Raw genomic sequence first — 18,070 nt, forward strand, 5'->3', positions numbered from 1 at the left:
TCTGCCCCTCCCCCGTTCATGCTCTGTCTCTCTCTGTCCCAAAAATAAATAAACGTTGAAAAAAAATTAAAAAAAAAAAAAAATAATAAATAAATAAATAAATAAGATGACAAAACTCAGGCACAGAATTGGAAATTGACTTTACCAAGATTTAGATAGTTCTGCTGTGTTTATTAAAAGGAATCACATAATTTATTTTACACTGAGTATACGATGATGAAAATCAAGTTCAAAAAGGTGTGAGTGATGGTTTTATTGGCAAAGTTATGATCTAGAGGTAGGGTATGAAGTTATTTCAGCTGACTGATTTCAGTGTTTTCCTTACAACTAAAAGCTTTCATTACTACATTAAAACTTTACTGCAGGATATCCTACATGTGGAGCTTTAGTCTCAGGCCCGGAGCAGCAGTGAAATGGAAGTTACCGCACCATTCCAGTCCTTGGACATCAGTGTATTGTCCTTCACCTTCTACCCTGCAATAGAGAAAAGTAAGTTTGTTCGTTAATCAAGACCAAGAATTTACAGTCCGGAAAGAAGATTGTCTGGCATATTATACTCTATGCCTAAAGAATGGTATCTTTGCACTTTCAAACTTTGATTTAAAATTCAGCATCCTAGGGGCGCCTGGGTGTCTCAGTCAGTTAGGCGTCCGACTTCAGTCCAGGTCATGATCTCATGGCTTGTGTTCGAGCCCCTCATGGGGCTCTGTGTTGACAGCGCAGAGCCTGGAGCCTGCTTTGGATTCTGTGTCTCCCTCTCTCTCTGTCCCTCCCCCACTCACACTGTTTCGCTCTCTCACAAAAATGAACACTAAAAAAAATGAGGGGCACCTGGGTGACTCAGTTGGTTAAGCGTCCGACTTCAGCTCAGGTCATGATCTCACGGTCTGTGAGTTCAAGCCCCACATCGGGCTCTGTGCTGACAGCTCAGAGCCTGGATCCTGCTTCAGATTCTGTGTCTCCCTCTCTCTCTGCCCCTGCCCTGCTCATGCTCTGTCTCTGTCTCAAAAATAAAAACATTTAAAAAAATTTTTTAATGAATAAATATAATAAAATTCAACATCCTAAAAAAATAAATAAATAAAAATCAGCATCCTGCTTTCATATCCTACCAAAACCATTACTGTTCCAGACATTGTCATTGTACGAATTTCAGTGTAAATCCAAGATTTTAGGATCACATACACTAAATTTACATAAAACCAAAATAATCAGTTAAAAAATGAAAAGTTCATATTAGTTCATTTATTTATTCAACAAATATTTATTAACCATCAACGATGTTTGAGGTGCTGTGCTCTATGTGGGTGTTTTCTTAGACTCTTGGGAGTGGTGAAAATGTACTTCACAGACATAAACAGACCTTTATTCCATGGTTAGATTTTTTTTCCCTTTATTAACATCAGTGGAAAAAGTCTGTGTTATCATTGGAGTCAGAATAGGTGAACACTTTTCTGCCCACCTCAAAATGTACTTATATCAACCATTTCATAATAATTAGGTTGCATTTCAATTCTGGAAATAAATAAAGCAGTATTTATAAATGAACATAAGCCTCTAGACGACACAGTATGGTGTTCAGTGTGAAGGTTAAGCTTATGAAACTGTGCTTATGTTTCATTTCACCTGTAGTTTTCCTTTAAGCATAAGCTCAGAGAGGACAACAGTGGGTACATTTCTACAATTTGAAAACTAACTAATTTTGCTTACATTTTAAAAACTAGCTTAGTAAAAGTACACATATATCAGGTCAAAGGCAATAAACAATTATGAAATTATTCCCAAGGCTGTTTTTTAAAAGTTTATCAGCACATTTCAAGTGAAAGTAATTTTTGGCCTAAATTTTCTCTATAATTATTATAAGCTTTCCATTTCCAAGCTGACTGTAAAAAGTTCTATAGGAAGAGGAGAGTTAAGAGGAAATAAATGAAAAATCTAACAGATTATCACCAAGAATGGGATTTTCTTTTGGAGGCTCATAATGGTCTTAGCCTCTCTTATAACATTCTGCCCCCCAAAATAACCCAACAATTCTTTCCTTTTTACTTTTTTTAACCCAAGAATTCTTAATAAATATATCTTAATGAAATATATTACAAAAGAATATTTAGCATTGACTAAATATAATAATTAAGCAAACATGCCTGAAAAGAACCTTTTAGAACTACAATGACTTTTTATTTTAAGCTCACCTATTTTCATTGAAGTTTCCAGTATACTTTGCCCCAGTTGGGAATGTGTAAGTCCCCAATCCATGAAACATATTGTCCTTAAAGTGTCCTTCATATACTGCTCCTGAAAAGTGCTCAAGTCTTCCAAAACCATTCATCTGTTTGTGACAAAGGAAATTACCTCAGTAACTAATATTCAGTTTCCCTAGAACACTTCAAAAAGGCACATATATGTCTATCATCCACTTAGTTATTATTTAATCTATCATTGTATCACCATTTCCACAAAAATTAGACAACATTTACCATTTATCATTGTCCTTTAAATATATCTCTCTCCCTGAAGTCCACCAAGTCAAATGTTCCTGATCTGGGGCATTTGAACATCAAGGGGGGGTCCATGATGGTGAAAATAGGGTCCTCAAGATATCTTGAATATATCAAAAATCTTAAACAGTTTAGTTAGCCCAGGAAACAGTACAAAAAAGTTGTTAGGAACAAACATTTGTATTCAAGCAGACCTGAGTACGAATCTGGTTTCATCACTCACTGGGCAAGAAACCTGAGCTTGATTTCCTTCACTTATAAAACAGGAACATTAATAGTACCTACCCCATGCGGTTGCTGTGAGGATTAAATGAGAAAATTCTGTAGTGAGGTTAGCCTTACTTAGTAAGTAGGAGATGAGAAAGATGATAATAAAGATGATAGGGGTGCCTTGCTGGCTGGGTGGGAGGAATAAGTGACTCTTCATTGAGTGGGGGGCGGTAATTGTGAGTTCAAGCTCCACAATGGGTATAGAAATTACCTAAATAAATAAAACTTAAAAAAAAGATAATAAACACTGTATGACTTTAATATTACTCCTATGTTTGTATCAGTTATTTGTACTGTGTAGCCTACTCACATGTGCTTTTGATTAATGGTGAAATGCCAAGAATCATGTAACCAATAGACTTACTTATCCACTGTCAGTATTGAAAACAGCAATGATACCTTGTCATCTTTCCAGCTTCCTGTGTAGACAATCCCATTAGGAGTGGTATGAATACCTATTCCATTTCTCTTAAAGATTCCAGAAGATGTTCTTGTACAGTCACCATCTAAACAAGAGAGAAATATATTGTGATCCATTATGAATGGGAACCTTATTTCACTAGGTAATAAAGTATTTATGTTCAGGACTAATCACAGCTGCACCTTATGGGTCTCTGAGTCTAGCATTGAAACCAATGAGACCAGAGATAAGGAGATCCATGGACTTGGAAGGTCCTGTGTTGGTTTTTTTTTAAGTTTATTTATTTAAGTATCTCTACACCCATCATGGGGCTCAAACTCACAACCCTGAGATCAAGAGTCATATGCTCTTCCGACTGAGCCAGTGAGGTACCCCTTAGGAGGTCTTGTAACCATTGAAACAAACCAGCCAGGAAGACTGATAGATCCTGTACATATGTTTCCAAGGCATACTGTCTAGACTTAACATTAGAGTTTAAATTTAAAATCTGTCCATCTATTTGTATTTCTATGTTAGTTTTATTTAATGGAGTTGATATCCCAATAGTAGTTTTACAAAATTTACAGTCTCATGATGCTGTTACTCTTATGCTATTTAATCTTAGTCTAGATAGAAAAGTAATTGAAGTGTATGCTTACCATACTTGTCTCCATTTGGAAATACAAAGTTTATCTTATACACTTCTGCAGCTGTTTTAAAAGATTTAAGAAACATCACATAAGCTTACGTATTTTTATGTCAGAAGACCTATAACAAATGTGCTTTAAGAGCTAACCAAACAGACTCACTTCATATGATCACAAGCATATCATGATTTCCAGTGTCTACTGCAGGATCTTGGGGAAATAAATAACTTTGTCTAGATGATCTATTTTTATGTGTTTATTATAATAGCTTTATTAATATATAATTCACATACCAGAAAACTTACCCTTTAAAAGTATATAATTCAATGTTTTTAAGCATATTCATAGCCATGCAACCATCACCACAATCTGACTTTAGAATATGTTAGCAGTTAATCTCTACTCCCCTAATTTCGACTCCCACCTCTTCTCTACCCCCATCTCCACCTCACCCCAGCCCTAGCCCCAGCCCCTGGCAACCACTGATTTACTTTCTGCCTCTACGGATTTGCCTATTCTGGACACTTCATATAAATGGAATCATATAATATGTGGCCTTTTGTGATTGACTTATTAAGCATGTTTTCAAGGTTCATCCATGTTGTAGCATGTAGCTGTACGTCATCCCTTTTTACTGCCAAATAATAATCCATTGTACAGAAATAACAGTTTGTTTATACATTCATCAATTGGTGGACAGTTTGGCTGTTTCCAGTTTGGACTGTTATGAACAACATTGCTATGGACACTCATGTATAAGTTTTTGTACAGATATATGTTTTTCTTTCTCTTGGGTAGCCTATATGACCTATTGATGCCCTCACAAAGGTAAAATGGAGTGAGGAATTGGCGAAAGGAGGGAATAGAAAATAAAGAAAGATAGTAAATGATAGTGGGGAGAAGTAGCAGTGAAAGTGTCTAAACAAAATGAGATTGGAATGGAGACCAAGTCAAAAGAAAGAAAGAAAACCACAGAACTGAGGGGAATCAATGCATCAAAGCACAGGAATATTTAGTGGACCAAATCAGTAGAAATTATTTTTTTCCAATACCAAAGAAAACATATATGTAGAGAAGATAAGTAAATTTTAACTTCTAGGACAATAGAGTCTACCAGAATGTTACTCAAAATGTGTCTCGTGCATCAGAATCACCTGGGATGCTTGCACGTTCCTTTACTACTGAATCAGAATTTCTATGGGTAGGGCAAGAGAACTGATATTTTTAATTTAAAAATTAATTCAGGAGACGCCTAGGTGGCTCAGTCAGTTAAGGATACAACATTGGCTCAGATTTTGATCTTGCAGTTCTAGAATTTGAGCCCTGCATTGGGCTGTGCGCTGACAGCTCAGAGCCTGGATCCTGCTTCAGATTCTGTGTCTCCCTCTCTCTCTCTCTGCCCTTCCCCCACCTTCTCTGTCTCTCTGTCTTTGTCTGTCTCTGTCTCTCAAAAATGAATAAACATTAAAAAAAATTTTAATTAGTTTAGGTGCCAATTGAGAAATACCAGAGATTCATCCCCTTTGAGGAAATATAAGAAAATAGGCAGAAGACTTTAAAATACTATAACATACTGTAAAATACTGTAACCGAGAGAAAGAGAGAGTCTAGTATCCTTAAGACAGGAAGAGGTGGTTATGAAAAAGAACCAATTAGCAACCTAGGAAATGAATTACGTAACTAGTGTAAGGACTGAAGAGCATAATGGACACAACTGAAAAGTAAATTGGTGAACTGGAAAACGAGGTTGAAAATTTATCCCAGAAAAAGGCACAAAGAAAAAGACAAGTATTACCTGAGCAAAGCCTGTCTGATCTCCCTTCACTCCCAGATGCATCTGGGAGTCTCCACAGCACCCTGGGCTGATCCCTACCATAGTACTTAGAACCCTAATAAAATAACGCTTTTGTGGTGGAATCCCCTATCACAATACCCAGCTCATTTAGGTTAGGGATCAGGAATTAGTCGAATCTTTGTTCTCACTCTAGTGACTAGCTCAGTGCTTAGTATTTGCTGGTAGGAACTCAATGTCTAGTGAATGAATGGCATTTGGAAAGCAATCGCTAAATGCTTATTAAGCAGAGCGCTTAACTTGATCATACAAAAAACAGAACTGTCTTCAAATGCCCTAAAACATGGTTCCACATTCGAAACTTTGTAATGTTAGAGCTAGAGGGCAACCTAAGAGATGGAGACCATCTGGAATCATGGAGGAAACAAACCCAGAGAGGATGGCACTTGCCTAAGATGTCACAACAGCAAATCAATGGCCGAATCAGAGCTAGAATCCAGGTGTCTGATTTCTAGGCCGGGGGAGGGGGGTCTCTGCGCCCCCACGCCACCAGCTGTGTAGGACCGTCAGGAAATAGTCACACCCACACCTGAGCTACCACCATGAAGCTATCTGGCTTCATGCGAGTTCTACTAAAGGTGCCCTTCCCCGCTCAGGGCGTTGGGAGAAGGGCACTTACTTGACAGAGGTGTGTTGCTAAGATTTTCTTGACTCGGCGATTCCTCCTGGGCAGCCAGCTCTACGGCCTTGAAGGAACCAAACGCTTACTCAGCGCGGACCGCGACTCGGTTGCCGGGGCGACCAGGCACCTCTCACCCGGAAGCGAATAGGCGAGGAGCCGAAGCTGAGCCAATCGGGAGGCAGCAGGCTGTGCAGCTGCAGCCGGGCCGCGGCTGAGCCGCTCCAGGTGAGATCGCGGTGGGTGGCGAAGCCTTGGTGGGACCCCTCAATCCTGGGCGCTCCTTCCTGACAGCCACCCCGGGAAGCAGCGCTGCCAACCCGCCACGGCCTCCCTTTCCGCGGGCAAGGGATGTGTGCCCGTGTGCGTGGTCTGCGCTCCGCCCTGGTTGTCCGTGTGCGGATCCTTCTACCGCCTCCCTCTCCGGGGGTGGCCAGGGTCTAAGGAGCATCCCGCCCGGCGGGATCCATCCTGGCTAGCTGGGGCCGGTGAGTCTGGACCATCAGGATTCCGGGTTGTCCACACCCCGGCAAGAGGGGGGGGGGGAGCCCAATTCAGCTCAAAGAGGGGTAAGGGGTTGCATTGCATCCTGTCTCTGTCACCGTCTCAAACTGAGTGGCTCATTGGAGACGATGTATGCTGGAAGAAAGGTACCAGGTGCAGGTATCAGCATGAAGCCGGATATATGGGGTCAGTCAGAGATTTGCCTGGGAGCGGAATGGTGTGTGATCAGTTTTAAGTGCCCCGCTGGTGATTCTGTTCCTGGGGGCCTATTTGGGGTGTGAAACAAAGGATACTCTTTGAGCCAAACTTAGGTCCCTGTGTCTACGGTGTAGAAAGATAGTTGGAACCTTCCCAGGCTAAATGGAATAGAATAGTGAGGTCCATCCATGTAGATTATACAACCTAATTCCCATTCCTTTTCAAACATGTGGGCAGAGTCCTATTGGATATAGCCAGCAAGTTTTCCTTCAACATTTTGAGAGCAGATCTCAGATCAGGTAAGGGTGACATTTTCTGGGTTGGTATGAGACAAGTTGTTGATCGTTATTTAGGGAGCTAGCTGTGGCTTGGTCTGGTTGGCTAGCCACTCTTCTTTTTAAAAATCAGAGGACAGTCTCTTTTTGCTTTTTTTCCCTAATGTATTTTACTACACAGATTTACCTGGTCTGGGTGGTTTTTGAGCTGAAGCACTAATCTTTCTGTCTGATTTGTATATCCTTTCCCTTTTCCTGAATTTTAGAAATAGTAGGTAATTATTGATGCGCAAGTTTATAGAATTCAGTTTGTCTCATTGTTTTGGCCTCCCGTTAAGCTTTTAATGACCCTACGTTTTTGTGAGTATATGTATAAGTTTCACCGTTTTTACAGAAGAGTTTGAGAGTTATGATATTCATATCTAAGAGGATCTGGAGTCAGAGGAAACTTACAGTGAAAGGATTTTAAAATTTGGATTGGAAAAGTGTATTAGTCATTTTTTATTGTCATACTTTGTTATATTTTGACACACTGGGGGCCTCGCTGGCTAGGAAGAAACTGCCCTTCCTGGGGATAGCTAATTAACACCTTGACCTGTGAACACACCTCTCATCTGCAAACCAACCCCCAACCACCTACCTCCTTTATCTAATTTTTGCACATCAAGCCAATTCCTCCCTTCCCTGAAATCAACCCAAGGAGGGACAGCCCCTGAGCCCCAAAGCCTGCTGGAATTATCTTACTTAGCCAATCCTAAACTATTTACTCTGTCCTGCCTTTCTGGCAGAAACCCCAAGAAAGGCTGTGCCTTCTGCCTTCCACTGGCTCCTCTGTGCCTCCTGACACCGGTGTTTCCTCCTGTGGCCTGGCATGGCATGGCATGACATGCCTCTCTCCTTCCTGGCCAAATGGTGAATAACATTAAACTTTTCTTTCAGTGACATTGACCTCTCCTTGTGGTTACTTTTATAAATTAAGACCCAGGCACAACTCAAAGGGGTTTGGTTTATCATTAAACTTTGAATTGACGATACAAGGTACATGCATGTGGTGAGCAGGAGGAGATGTGGCAGAAAGAATTTGGGCTTTGGTGTCAAACAGATTGTTTCACACCCTGGCTCCAGACTTTGCTGCTAGACATTAGGTGACATTAAACAAGTCATATAATTTATCTATGCTCTAGTCTCCTCCTCCTCTATGAAATATAGAAAATAATATTTACCTTACAAGGTTTTTAGAGGGTTAAATGAAATCATCTTACGTTTCCCCTCGATGCAAACTTGTGTATTCAGCTACCTTCAACATGTCTCCATTTGAGTATCTAACCGGCAGCTCAAATGTAACATATCCAACCTGAATTTGTGACTCCCCCACCCAGATCTTTTCCTTCCCAATATTACAGTTCTGAGCATATGGCACCACTATTTACCCAGTTAACCTAAGCCAAAAAAATCTTATAGTACTTCTAGACGTTTCTGTCTCATACTTGTCCTATAATTTGTCTACATTTAAAAGACATTCGGGGGGGCACCTGGGTGGCTCAGTTAGTTGAGCATCCGATTTTGGCTCTGGTCATGATCTCGTGGTTCATGAGTTCAAGCCCCACATCAGGTTCTCTGCTGTCAGCACAGAGCCCGCTTCAGGTCCTCTGTCCCTCTCTCTCTGCCTTTCCCCTGCTTGTGCTCTCTCAAAACTAAATAAAACATTGAAAAAAATACATTCAGAATCTGTGACCACTTTTCAACTCTGCTCCTCCCACCCTAGTCCGACCCACTGTATTTTTTCTGTATTTGTTTGGCCTGAACAACTGAGTAGTTTCTTAGTTGGCCTCCTGGCTTCTCACCCCTCTACAGTCTATTGTTCACATAGCAGCTAGTAATTTTCTGAAAACATGAGTCAGTCTTAGCAGTCTTTTGCCTCGGCTCTTTAGTGACTTCCTATCATACTTAGCATCTCTTAAACAAAATAAATTCTAGCCTTTTTAAAGTCTAAAGCTACAGGGGTGCCTGAGTGGCCCAGTCAGTTAAGCATCAGATTTTGGCTCGGGTCATGAGCTTGCCGATCCCGAGTTTGAGCCCCGCGCCCAGCCCTATGCTGACAGCTCAGAGCGTGGAGCCTATTTCAGATTTTGTGTCTCCCTCTCTCTCTCTCTACCCCTCCCCTGCTTGCACTCTGTCTCTCTCTGTCTGTCTCTCAAAAATAAATAAACATTAAAAAATAAAGTCTAAAGCTGCATAAAACCCAAAGCAATCTATTTCTCTACTTGAGATCAAAACAAGTCTCTTTTTTCCTATCTAAACATAATTCTTGGCATGGAGATAAATTGGAATTCACATGATATACTCTTTCAAACTTTTTCAAAAACTTTAAGCCCTGCTTTAGAGAGGAATTCTTATATTACACATACATATTTACATATTTTTTTCCTTCAAAGACTAATGACAAATGTATGAGGTTAATAGGCATGTAATGGGACCGTAATAGTACTAATAACGTGAAAATAAAAAGCAGTTCATTTATAGGAAGTGTTCCTGTATGGTGCACTATGAAACGGGATCACAGAATCTATGTGCATACATGAATCACCAAAAGTTCAGAAACTAAGCTCACTTTAAGAAAATTCATTCTCTTGTTTAGAGCAGAGATCTCCAAGTCATGATGTATAACACACAAAAGCCAAGTATTAGCCTAAATTGGCAATAACTGCAACTTAAAACCTAAACACCTAGATCGTTACTGTGGTTCTACAGCTTTTGCTCTGTGGCCTGCAGGTTTTATTGAGGTCACAACCTGTTATCTTTTGCCTCTCCTCCTTGTGCTCCCTGTCTCCAGCTTTTTCTTGGCCCTTCTCTGCTCTCTGACCTCATCCCTCTCCTCACTTCAGTACGGACCCATCAGACTTCTGACTGTTTGTCCAGCTCGGTGTATTGAAGCTATTCTGGACTTGGCACCTTCCCCTTAGAATATTTTTTTCACAAATATTTCATGGCTCACTCTCTCAATTTGTTCAGCTGTCTGCTCAAATACGATCTCAGGCCTTTCCTGACCACTGTATTTAAAATAACAGTCTCAAGGGGTGCCTGGGTGGCTCAATCGGTTAAGCATCTGACTTCGACTCAGGTCATGATCTCACAGTCCATGAGTTTAAGCCCCACATCAGGCTCTGTGCTAACAGCTCCAAGCCTGGAGCCTGCTTTGGATTCTGTGTCTCCCTCTCTCTTTGCCCCTCTGTCTCTCTGTCTCTCAAAAATGAATAAACGTTAAAAAAATTAAAATAACAGCCTCAGGGTTTTGTTTTGTTTTTTTCTTTATAGCACTTAGCTGATATTATCTATTTATTTGTTTATTGTCTGTCTTACCCTCTGGAACATAAGCTTCATGAGGAATTTGTCTTTTTTGCTGTTATATTCCTAGGAACTGGCACATAATAAGTGCTCAATAAATGTTTGTGGACTGAATGAATCTCCATTCTCATATCAGTCATTTATTCAGCCTTTAGTCATGAATTACTACCATACACCCAACACCGTGTTAGAGGTACTGTGTTACTTAAAAAAGAGACATAATCCTTTGCCTTCAAAGAACTTTTTTGAGAGGAGGAAGGAGGAGATAAATATAAGATAAACACTGTATAAAAATGTATGATTATGAAGGATTTTGAAGAAAGGAATACCAAGAGGCCTAGTTTAATTTCCACATTGACTGAGCTGCCCACATTTTTTCCCGCTTTTGATTTCTAATTTCATTTCACTGTGGTTGCAAAACATATTTTGTTTTATATCTATTTTAATTTATTGAGATTTGTTTTATAGCCTAGGATATGGTGTATCCTGGAAAATTTTCCTTCTGCATGTGAGAAAAATGTGTATTGTGTTGGGTAGAGTGTTCTATAGATGCCCCTTAGGTCTAGTTGGTTTATACTGTATTTCAAGTCTTCTGTTTCCTTGTTGATCTTCTATCTAGTTGTTCTAACACTATTGGTGAAAGTGGGGTATTGAAATCTCCTCTGTTATTATTGAAGTGTCTATCTCTATCTTCATGTCTATCAGTTGTTGCTTCATGTATTTTGGTGCTCTGTTATTAGGTACATGTATATTTATCATTGTTATACCTTCCTGATATAACAGGACCCCTTTATCATTATGAAATGTCCTTCTTTATTTCTAGTAACATTTTTTGCTTTAAAGTCTATTTTGTCTGCTATTAGCCATTCCAGCTTTTCTGGTGTCTGCTGTCTGCATAATTTATCTTTTTCCACCCATTTACTTTTCATTTGTCTGTATCTTTGAATTTCAAGTGATAGTTACCATGTCGTTGGATCATTTTTTAAATTGAGGTATAATTGACATGTAACATTGTATTAGTTTTGGGTATACAACATAATGATTTGATATTTGTATATATTGTGAAACGATCACCACAGTAAGTCTAGTTAGCATCCATCACCATACATAGTTACCAAAAAAAATTTTTTCTTGTGGTAAGGACTTTTAAGGTTTACTATCTTAGCAACTTTCAAGTATGCAATATAGTATTATTAACTATAGTCACCATGTTTTACTTTACATCTCCATGACTTACTTATGTCGTAAGTGGAAGTTTGTAACTTTTGACCCCCTTCACCCATTTTACCTACCCTCAACCTCCGACTTCTGGTGACTACCAATCTGTTCTCTGTATCTATGAGCTTGGTTGTTTTTGTTTTTAAATTCCACATATAAGTGAGGTTATACACTATTTGTCTTTCTCTCTCTGACTAATGTTGCAAAATGCCCTTGATGTCCGTCCTTGTTGTTGCAAATAACAAGATTTCATTCTCTTTTATGACTGAATAGTATTCCATGGTATATGTGTGTGTGTATCACATGTTCTATATCCATTCATCCATCAGTGGACAGTTAGATTGTTTCCATGTCTTGGCTATTGTAAATAATGCTGCAGTGAACATGGTGGTGTATATATCTTTTTAATCAGTGTTTTCATTTTCTTTGGCTAAATACCTAGAAATAAAATTATTGGATTGTATGGTAATTCTATTTTTAATTTTTTGAAGAACCTCCATACTGTTTTCCATAGTGGCTACACCAATTTACATTCCTACCGACAGTATACAAGAGTTCATTTTCTCCACGTCCTTACCAACACTCGTTATTTCTTGTCTTTTTTATAATAGCTATTCTAACAGGTCTGGGGTGATATTTCATTGTAGTTTTGGTTTATATTTCCCATTAGTGGTGTTGAGCATCTTTTCATGTACCTGTGGGTCATCTGTATGTTCTCCTTGGAAAAATGTCTATTCAGATCCTCTGCCAATTTTTTAATTGGATTGTTTGGCCTTTTTGCTGTTGAGTTGTATGAGCTCCTTATATATTTTAGATATTAACCCCTTATCAGATATATGATTTGCAAATATTTTCTCACATTCAGTAGCTTGCCTTTTCATTTTATTGATGTTTTCCTTTGCTTTGCAAAACCTTTTTAGTTTAATGTAATCCCGCTTGTTTATTTTTGCTTTTACTGCCTTTGATTTTGGAGTCAGAGTCAAAAAGCGTCACCAACACTGATGCTAAGGAGCTTACTGCCTATGTTTTCTTCTAGGAGTTATATGGCTGCAAGTCTTACATTCAAGTCTATAATCCATTTTGAGTTCATTTTTGTGTGTGGTATAAGATAGTAGTTGAATTTCATTCTTTCATACATGGCTGTCCAGTTTTCCCAACACCGTTTATTGAAGAAACTTCTTTCCTTGTATATTCTTGGGGCACCTGGGTGACTCAGTCGGTTGAGCATCCAACTTCAGCTCAGGTCATGATCTCACAGTTCGTGAGTTCGAGCCCCACGTTGGGCTCTTGTGCTCACAGCTCAGAGCCTGGAGCCTGCTTCGAATTCTATATCTCCCTCTCTCTCTGTCCCTCCCTCAGCTTGTGCTCTGTCTCTCTCTCAAAAATAAATAAACATTGGGGCGCCTGGATGGCGCAGTCGGTTAAGCGTCCAACTTCAGCCAGGTCACGATCTCGCCGTCCGTGAGTTCGAGCCCCGCGTCGGGCTCTGGGCTGATGGCTCAGAGCCTGGAGCCTGTTTCTGATTCTGTGTCTCCCTCTCTCTCTGCCCCTCCCCCGTTCATGCTCTGTCTCTCTCTGTCCCAAAAATAAATAAACGTTGAAAAAAAAAATTTTTTTTAATAAAAAATAAATAAATAAACATTAAAAAAAATTTTTTTTAATTATACTCTTGGCTCCTTTGTTGTGAGTTAATTGACTGCGTGTGTATGGGTTTGTTTCTGGGGTCTCTATTCTGTTCCATTCATCTCTGTGTCTGTTTTTATACCAATACCATACGGCTTACCATAACTTTTTAATATAGTTTGAAATCAGAGTGTGATGCTTCCAGCTTTGTTCTTCTTTCTCGAGATTGCTTTGGCTATTCAGGGTCTTTTGTGACTTCATGCAAATTTTAGGATTGTTTGCTCTATTTCTGTGAAAAATGCAATTGAAATTTTGATAGAGATTGAATTGAATCTGGAGATTACTTTGGGCATTGTGGACATTCTAATAGTATCACTTCTGATCTATGAGCAGGGACTGTCTTTCCATTTATATGTATCTTCTTCAGTTTCTTTCATCAATGTCTTATACTTTTCAGCACACGGTTCTTTCACCTCCTTAGTTAAGTTTATTCCTAGGTATTTTATTCTTTGTAATGCAGCCTATTACTTCTTGAGTGAAAACAATTTTCTCATTATAGGAATATGTAATCCAAAAAAAATATCTTGAATCTAATTTGGGCTATATTTTATAATTTTAATGTATCATATTTTCATTTTTACTTTCTTTTTGGTCTATAACTTCCATTTTGCTTTATATAGGTAGGTGCTCTGATGTTAAGTGCATAAATACTTACAACTGCTAGATCCTCTTGATGAATTAATCCCTTTATCATTATATAATGACCGTGTTTTTCTCTAGATACAGTTTTTGCCTTAAAGTCTATTTTGCCCAATAAAAGTATAGCTGCCCCTGGCTCTCTTTTGGTTTCCATTTGCACAGAATAGCTTTTACCATTCCTTCACTTTCAGCCTGTGTGTGTCCTTAAAGCTGAATCAATTCCGTTTAGGCAGCATGTAGGTGGGTCTTGTTTTTTTCATCTGTTCAGCCACTTTGTGTCTTTTGCTTAGAGAAGTTAATCTATTTACATTTAAAGTAATTATTGAGAGGTTAAGGGCTTAATAATTGACATTTTATTCATTGTTTCCTGGTTTATAGATCCTTTGTTTCTTTCTTCCTCTCTTGCTGTCTTTGTCATTTGATGCTTTTTCTGTAGCAGTATGTTGATTTCCTTTCTCTTTTGTGTACCTACTGTAGATTTTTGCTTTGTAGTTTCCATGAGGCTTACATAAAACATCTTATAGTGATAACATTCTATTTTAAACTGATTAACAACTTCAAAGGCATACAAAGGCCCTATACTTTTACTCTACCCAGGCAAAATCTCTGAGCCAGGTCTGTGTCTCTGAAAGTGTATACGTAAAGTAAAATTTTATCAAATCACGTATTAAATACATGAAAAACATCTCTTCTCAACTACAGTGTTTTTTAAAGTATTTTTTTAAATGTTTGTTTATTTTGAGAAAGAGAGAGACAGCACATGTGTGCTCATGGGGGGAGGGACAGAGAGAGAATCCCAAGCAGGCTCCTCCCAACGTGGGGCTCAGTCTCACGAACCTGTGAGATCATGACCTGAGCCAAAATCGAGAGTTGGATCCTTAACCAACTGAGCCACCCAGGTGCCCCTCTTGACTAGAGTTTTTAAAACCCTATACCAAATCTAACCAAATCAGAATGTAGGATTGAGGCTTAAGGACACGTGTTTGGAAACTTCTCCATGTATTTTTGATGCACATCCTTGGTTAAGCAACCTGTGTCAGAGAAAGTCACTAAAAAATATTAGTCCTCAGAGGGATGTGCTTGTAAAACTTTTGTAAAAGAATTTACCTATTTTCCCCTAGACTGACCCTTGTAAAAATATGCAGTTCCTTATCTGTCTATAGTGGGCTATATCCATAACTTCGACAAAGGGTTATTATATTTGTCTGGTTTTATGGTGTCTGTATTACTTTTTTCTCTTGCAGGTGAAAATGAGTTCCTCAGTAAGAAGAAAAGGCAAGCCAGGCAAAGGAGGTGGAAAAGGGTCTTCTAGAGGAGGAAGAGGAGGCAGGAGTCACACTAGTAAATCTCATGGGGGTGGCAGCAGTGGTGGTGGCAGTGCTGGCAACAGAAAGGCCTCGAGTAGAATTTGGGATGACGGTGACGACTTTTGTATCTTCAGTGAATCGAGGCGCACGTTCAGGTCATTATGCCCTTCTCATGTTCAGAGATAGAAACGGTATCGATTTCTAATCTGTGGGACTTATACTCTTGTTTTATTTTTTTTAATTAAAAAGTGGTTCAAGTTTATTTACTTTGAGAGAGAGAGAGAGAGCGAGCTCACAGGAGGTGCAGAGAGAGAGGAGAGAGAGAATCCCAAGCAGTCTCCACACTGTCAGCCCCACAAAGGGCTCGAACTCATGAACTGTGAGGTCATGACCTGAGCTGAAACCAAGAGTCTGACGCTTAACCGCCTGAGCCTCCCAGGTGGCCCTCCTCTTACTTTAAACCCTTGAAGGCCCCCACTTTGTAACCATTTCTAAAGGCATGATGGCAAGTAATAGCTTTTTTTTTTTTTTTGGAAGGTTGAAATCTGAAGTTAACTTCAGCTTACATGACACTGTGAATTGAATGTAATACTGTCATTGAAACTAATGTTACCAGGAAAGCAAATATCGGAAATAGTGAAAGTGATGAAAATGATTTTAAGTATTCCTTACACATTGTAGTTTGAAAATCCCAAAATTCGACGTGACTGTACTCTGTCTTTTTAGTTGATGAGTTATCTATTTTCCAGACATATCAGCCAAATCTTCACTGGTGTTTCAGGTGATGACCAGTGACAGAGTCATATCCAGGCTTCTTTCATATTCAACTTTTAAATTTTTTTTTTTTTCAACGTTTATTTATTTTTGGGACAGAGAGAGACAGAGCATGAACGGGGGAGGGGCAGAGAGAGAGGGAGACACAGAATCGGAAACAGGCTCCAGGCTCTGAGCCATCAGCCCAGAGCCCGACGCGGGGCTCAAACTCACGGACGGCGAGATTGTGACCTGGCTGAAGTCGGACGCTTAACCGACTGCGCCACCCAGGCGCCCCAACTTTTAAATAACAAATTCTGATCATTCTAGTGAATATTTAATGAAAGTAAAGATTTTACTACTGCATGTTATGCGGTATAGGTATAGAATTCTCATTGTCTCTTAAACAGCGCTGCAAGCTGTCTATTGGAATTTTTAGAGATTAGCTACTCTCTCTTTCTCTCCCTTTTCTGGGAATAACTCCCAACTAAATATTAGTTAAAAAGGAATATAGGTGGGGCGCCTGGATGGCTCAGTTGGTTGAGCTTCCAACTCCTGACTTCAGCTCAAGTCATGATCCCAGGGTCGTGAGACTGAGCCCTGTGTTGGGTTCCGTGCTGAGCATGGAACCTGCTTAAGATTCTCCCTCTCTCTCTCTCTCATTCTCTCTCTTTCTCTCTCCCCCTCTGCCCCTCTCCCTCATTCACATGCACTCTCTCTCTAGAATAACAGATAATATTAAAAAGAAAAAAATTAAAATATGTTGTAGAAGAATATTTAATCTTACGAAAATTCCAGTTTTATTTTGATGAGGAAATAAAATAAATTATAAAAGATTATATGTGCTGTATACTTTCATTTAAAAGTGTATATAAAAAGAATTGATATGAATTACGATGACTTCTGTTTTCTGCTTTTTTCCAGTGAACATGTATTTATTATTATTTTTTTTGTAATCAGGAAATAACGATAAGGTCAGTAAATATTTCAAAAGTAAGCCTAATATTCCCATTGTTTTCAGATTGGGCACCTAAAACAGAATGAAATAAATGCTTTGCATGTAACATTTCTTTTGAAAGTCTCTACTCTCAACTGCAGCAGGAGTCATCATAGCATTACTTTTTCCAGAGGATTCTTGAGTTAGTGAAGCCAGATTTAGTGATTAGGAATCTAACCAGGTTGTTTTTTTTCCCCAGCAGTTGCAAGATAATGAAGTGTGGTAAATACTGTAGAAAAGGGGAAATTCTTCACAGTCATTGTAATCTTTTGTAAAACACTTGACAGTCCAATCCATGTCGTATCTGTTTGAGGACTGTGAGGAGAGCGTAAGAGTTCTGGTCACAGGTAAATGTGTCCTTTGCAGACCTAGCAACAGTAGAAAAGGAGAGGCACGCCCCAAATGGAAGCCCGAAGCCAAAATGCCCCTTCAGACTCTGCATATGACTTCTGAGAATCAAGAGAAAGTGAAAGCTCTTCTCCGAGACCTGCAAGAACAAGATGCGGATGCTGGATCTGAGTGAGTTATTTTATTTGAGTCAATTATTATGTTAAGGAAGATGTATTGGCAGTGGGGGCAGTGGGGGCAGTGGGAACGTCCGTCCGTCCAGTGTGTCTTTGGAATGCTTTTCAATACTGATCCTATTGTGACAATGTGATTAGTTGAAAGTGAGCCAAAAGCAAAACAAGAATAATTATTCAGCAGCAGTTTTAGAGTGCGTTTGTTTTGCAATATCTGGGAGCAGTACAGATTGCCTTTGCGTCTTCTGAGGACAATGCTGATATGGATTCAATAATTGATTTATTGACAGCCTTCCAAATAAAACCCTGCAGTGAACAAGTAGACGTGTTGTTCGAGGAGCAAA

General features: G+C 39.2%; 2 protein-coding genes across 2 annotated transcripts in view; one reads left to right on the forward strand and one right to left on the reverse strand.

Annotated features, from left to right (window-relative positions):
* Positions 1-282: 282 nt before the first annotated feature.
* MORN2 (MORN repeat containing 2) lies at positions 283-8,569 on the reverse strand. Its single transcript, XM_047069214.1, has 7 exons — positions 8,561-8,569; positions 6,424-6,726; positions 6,287-6,353; positions 3,828-3,878; positions 3,168-3,274; positions 2,193-2,329; positions 283-474 (listed from the first exon to the last, which is right to left on the reverse strand). The coding sequence occupies exons 1-7, from the start codon at positions 8,567-8,569 to the stop codon at positions 372-374; spliced, it is 777 nt and encodes a 258-aa protein (XP_046925170.1). The 3' UTR covers positions 283-371.
* The window catches only part of DHX57 (DExH-box helicase 57), a 55,336-nt gene continuing 43,718 nt past the window's right edge, over positions 6,453-18,070 (forward strand). The window contains exons 1-3 of the mRNA XM_047069382.1: positions 6,453-6,514; positions 15,393-15,610; positions 17,572-17,724. Coding sequence (XP_046925338.1) covers positions 15,399-15,610; positions 17,572-17,724 — 365 coding nt within the window. The 5' untranslated portion in view covers positions 6,453-6,514; positions 15,393-15,398. The remainder of the gene's footprint in view (positions 6,515-15,392; positions 15,611-17,571; positions 17,725-18,070) is intronic.

Source organism: Lynx rufus, unplaced genomic scaffold, assembly GCF_022079265.1.
Source record: "Lynx rufus isolate CCGP_SWC_20201006 ecotype Redwood Valley unplaced genomic scaffold, mLynRuf1.p SCAF_8, whole genome shotgun sequence".
NCBI classification, from domain to species: domain Eukaryota; kingdom Metazoa; phylum Chordata; class Mammalia; order Carnivora; family Felidae; genus Lynx; species Lynx rufus.

Bases quoted from the DNA above. Each gene is read 5' to 3' on its own strand.
- MORN2 (XM_047069214.1), bottom strand. The intron at 3,879-6,286 runs GTAAGTGCCCTT...CTTTTAAAACAG, and splicing joins TAGCAACACACCTCTGTCAA to CTGCAGAAGTGTATAAGATA. The intron at 475-2,192 runs GTGAGCTTAAAA...TCTCTATTGCAG, and splicing joins GGAAACTTCAATGAAAATAG to GGTAGAAGGTGAAGGACAAT.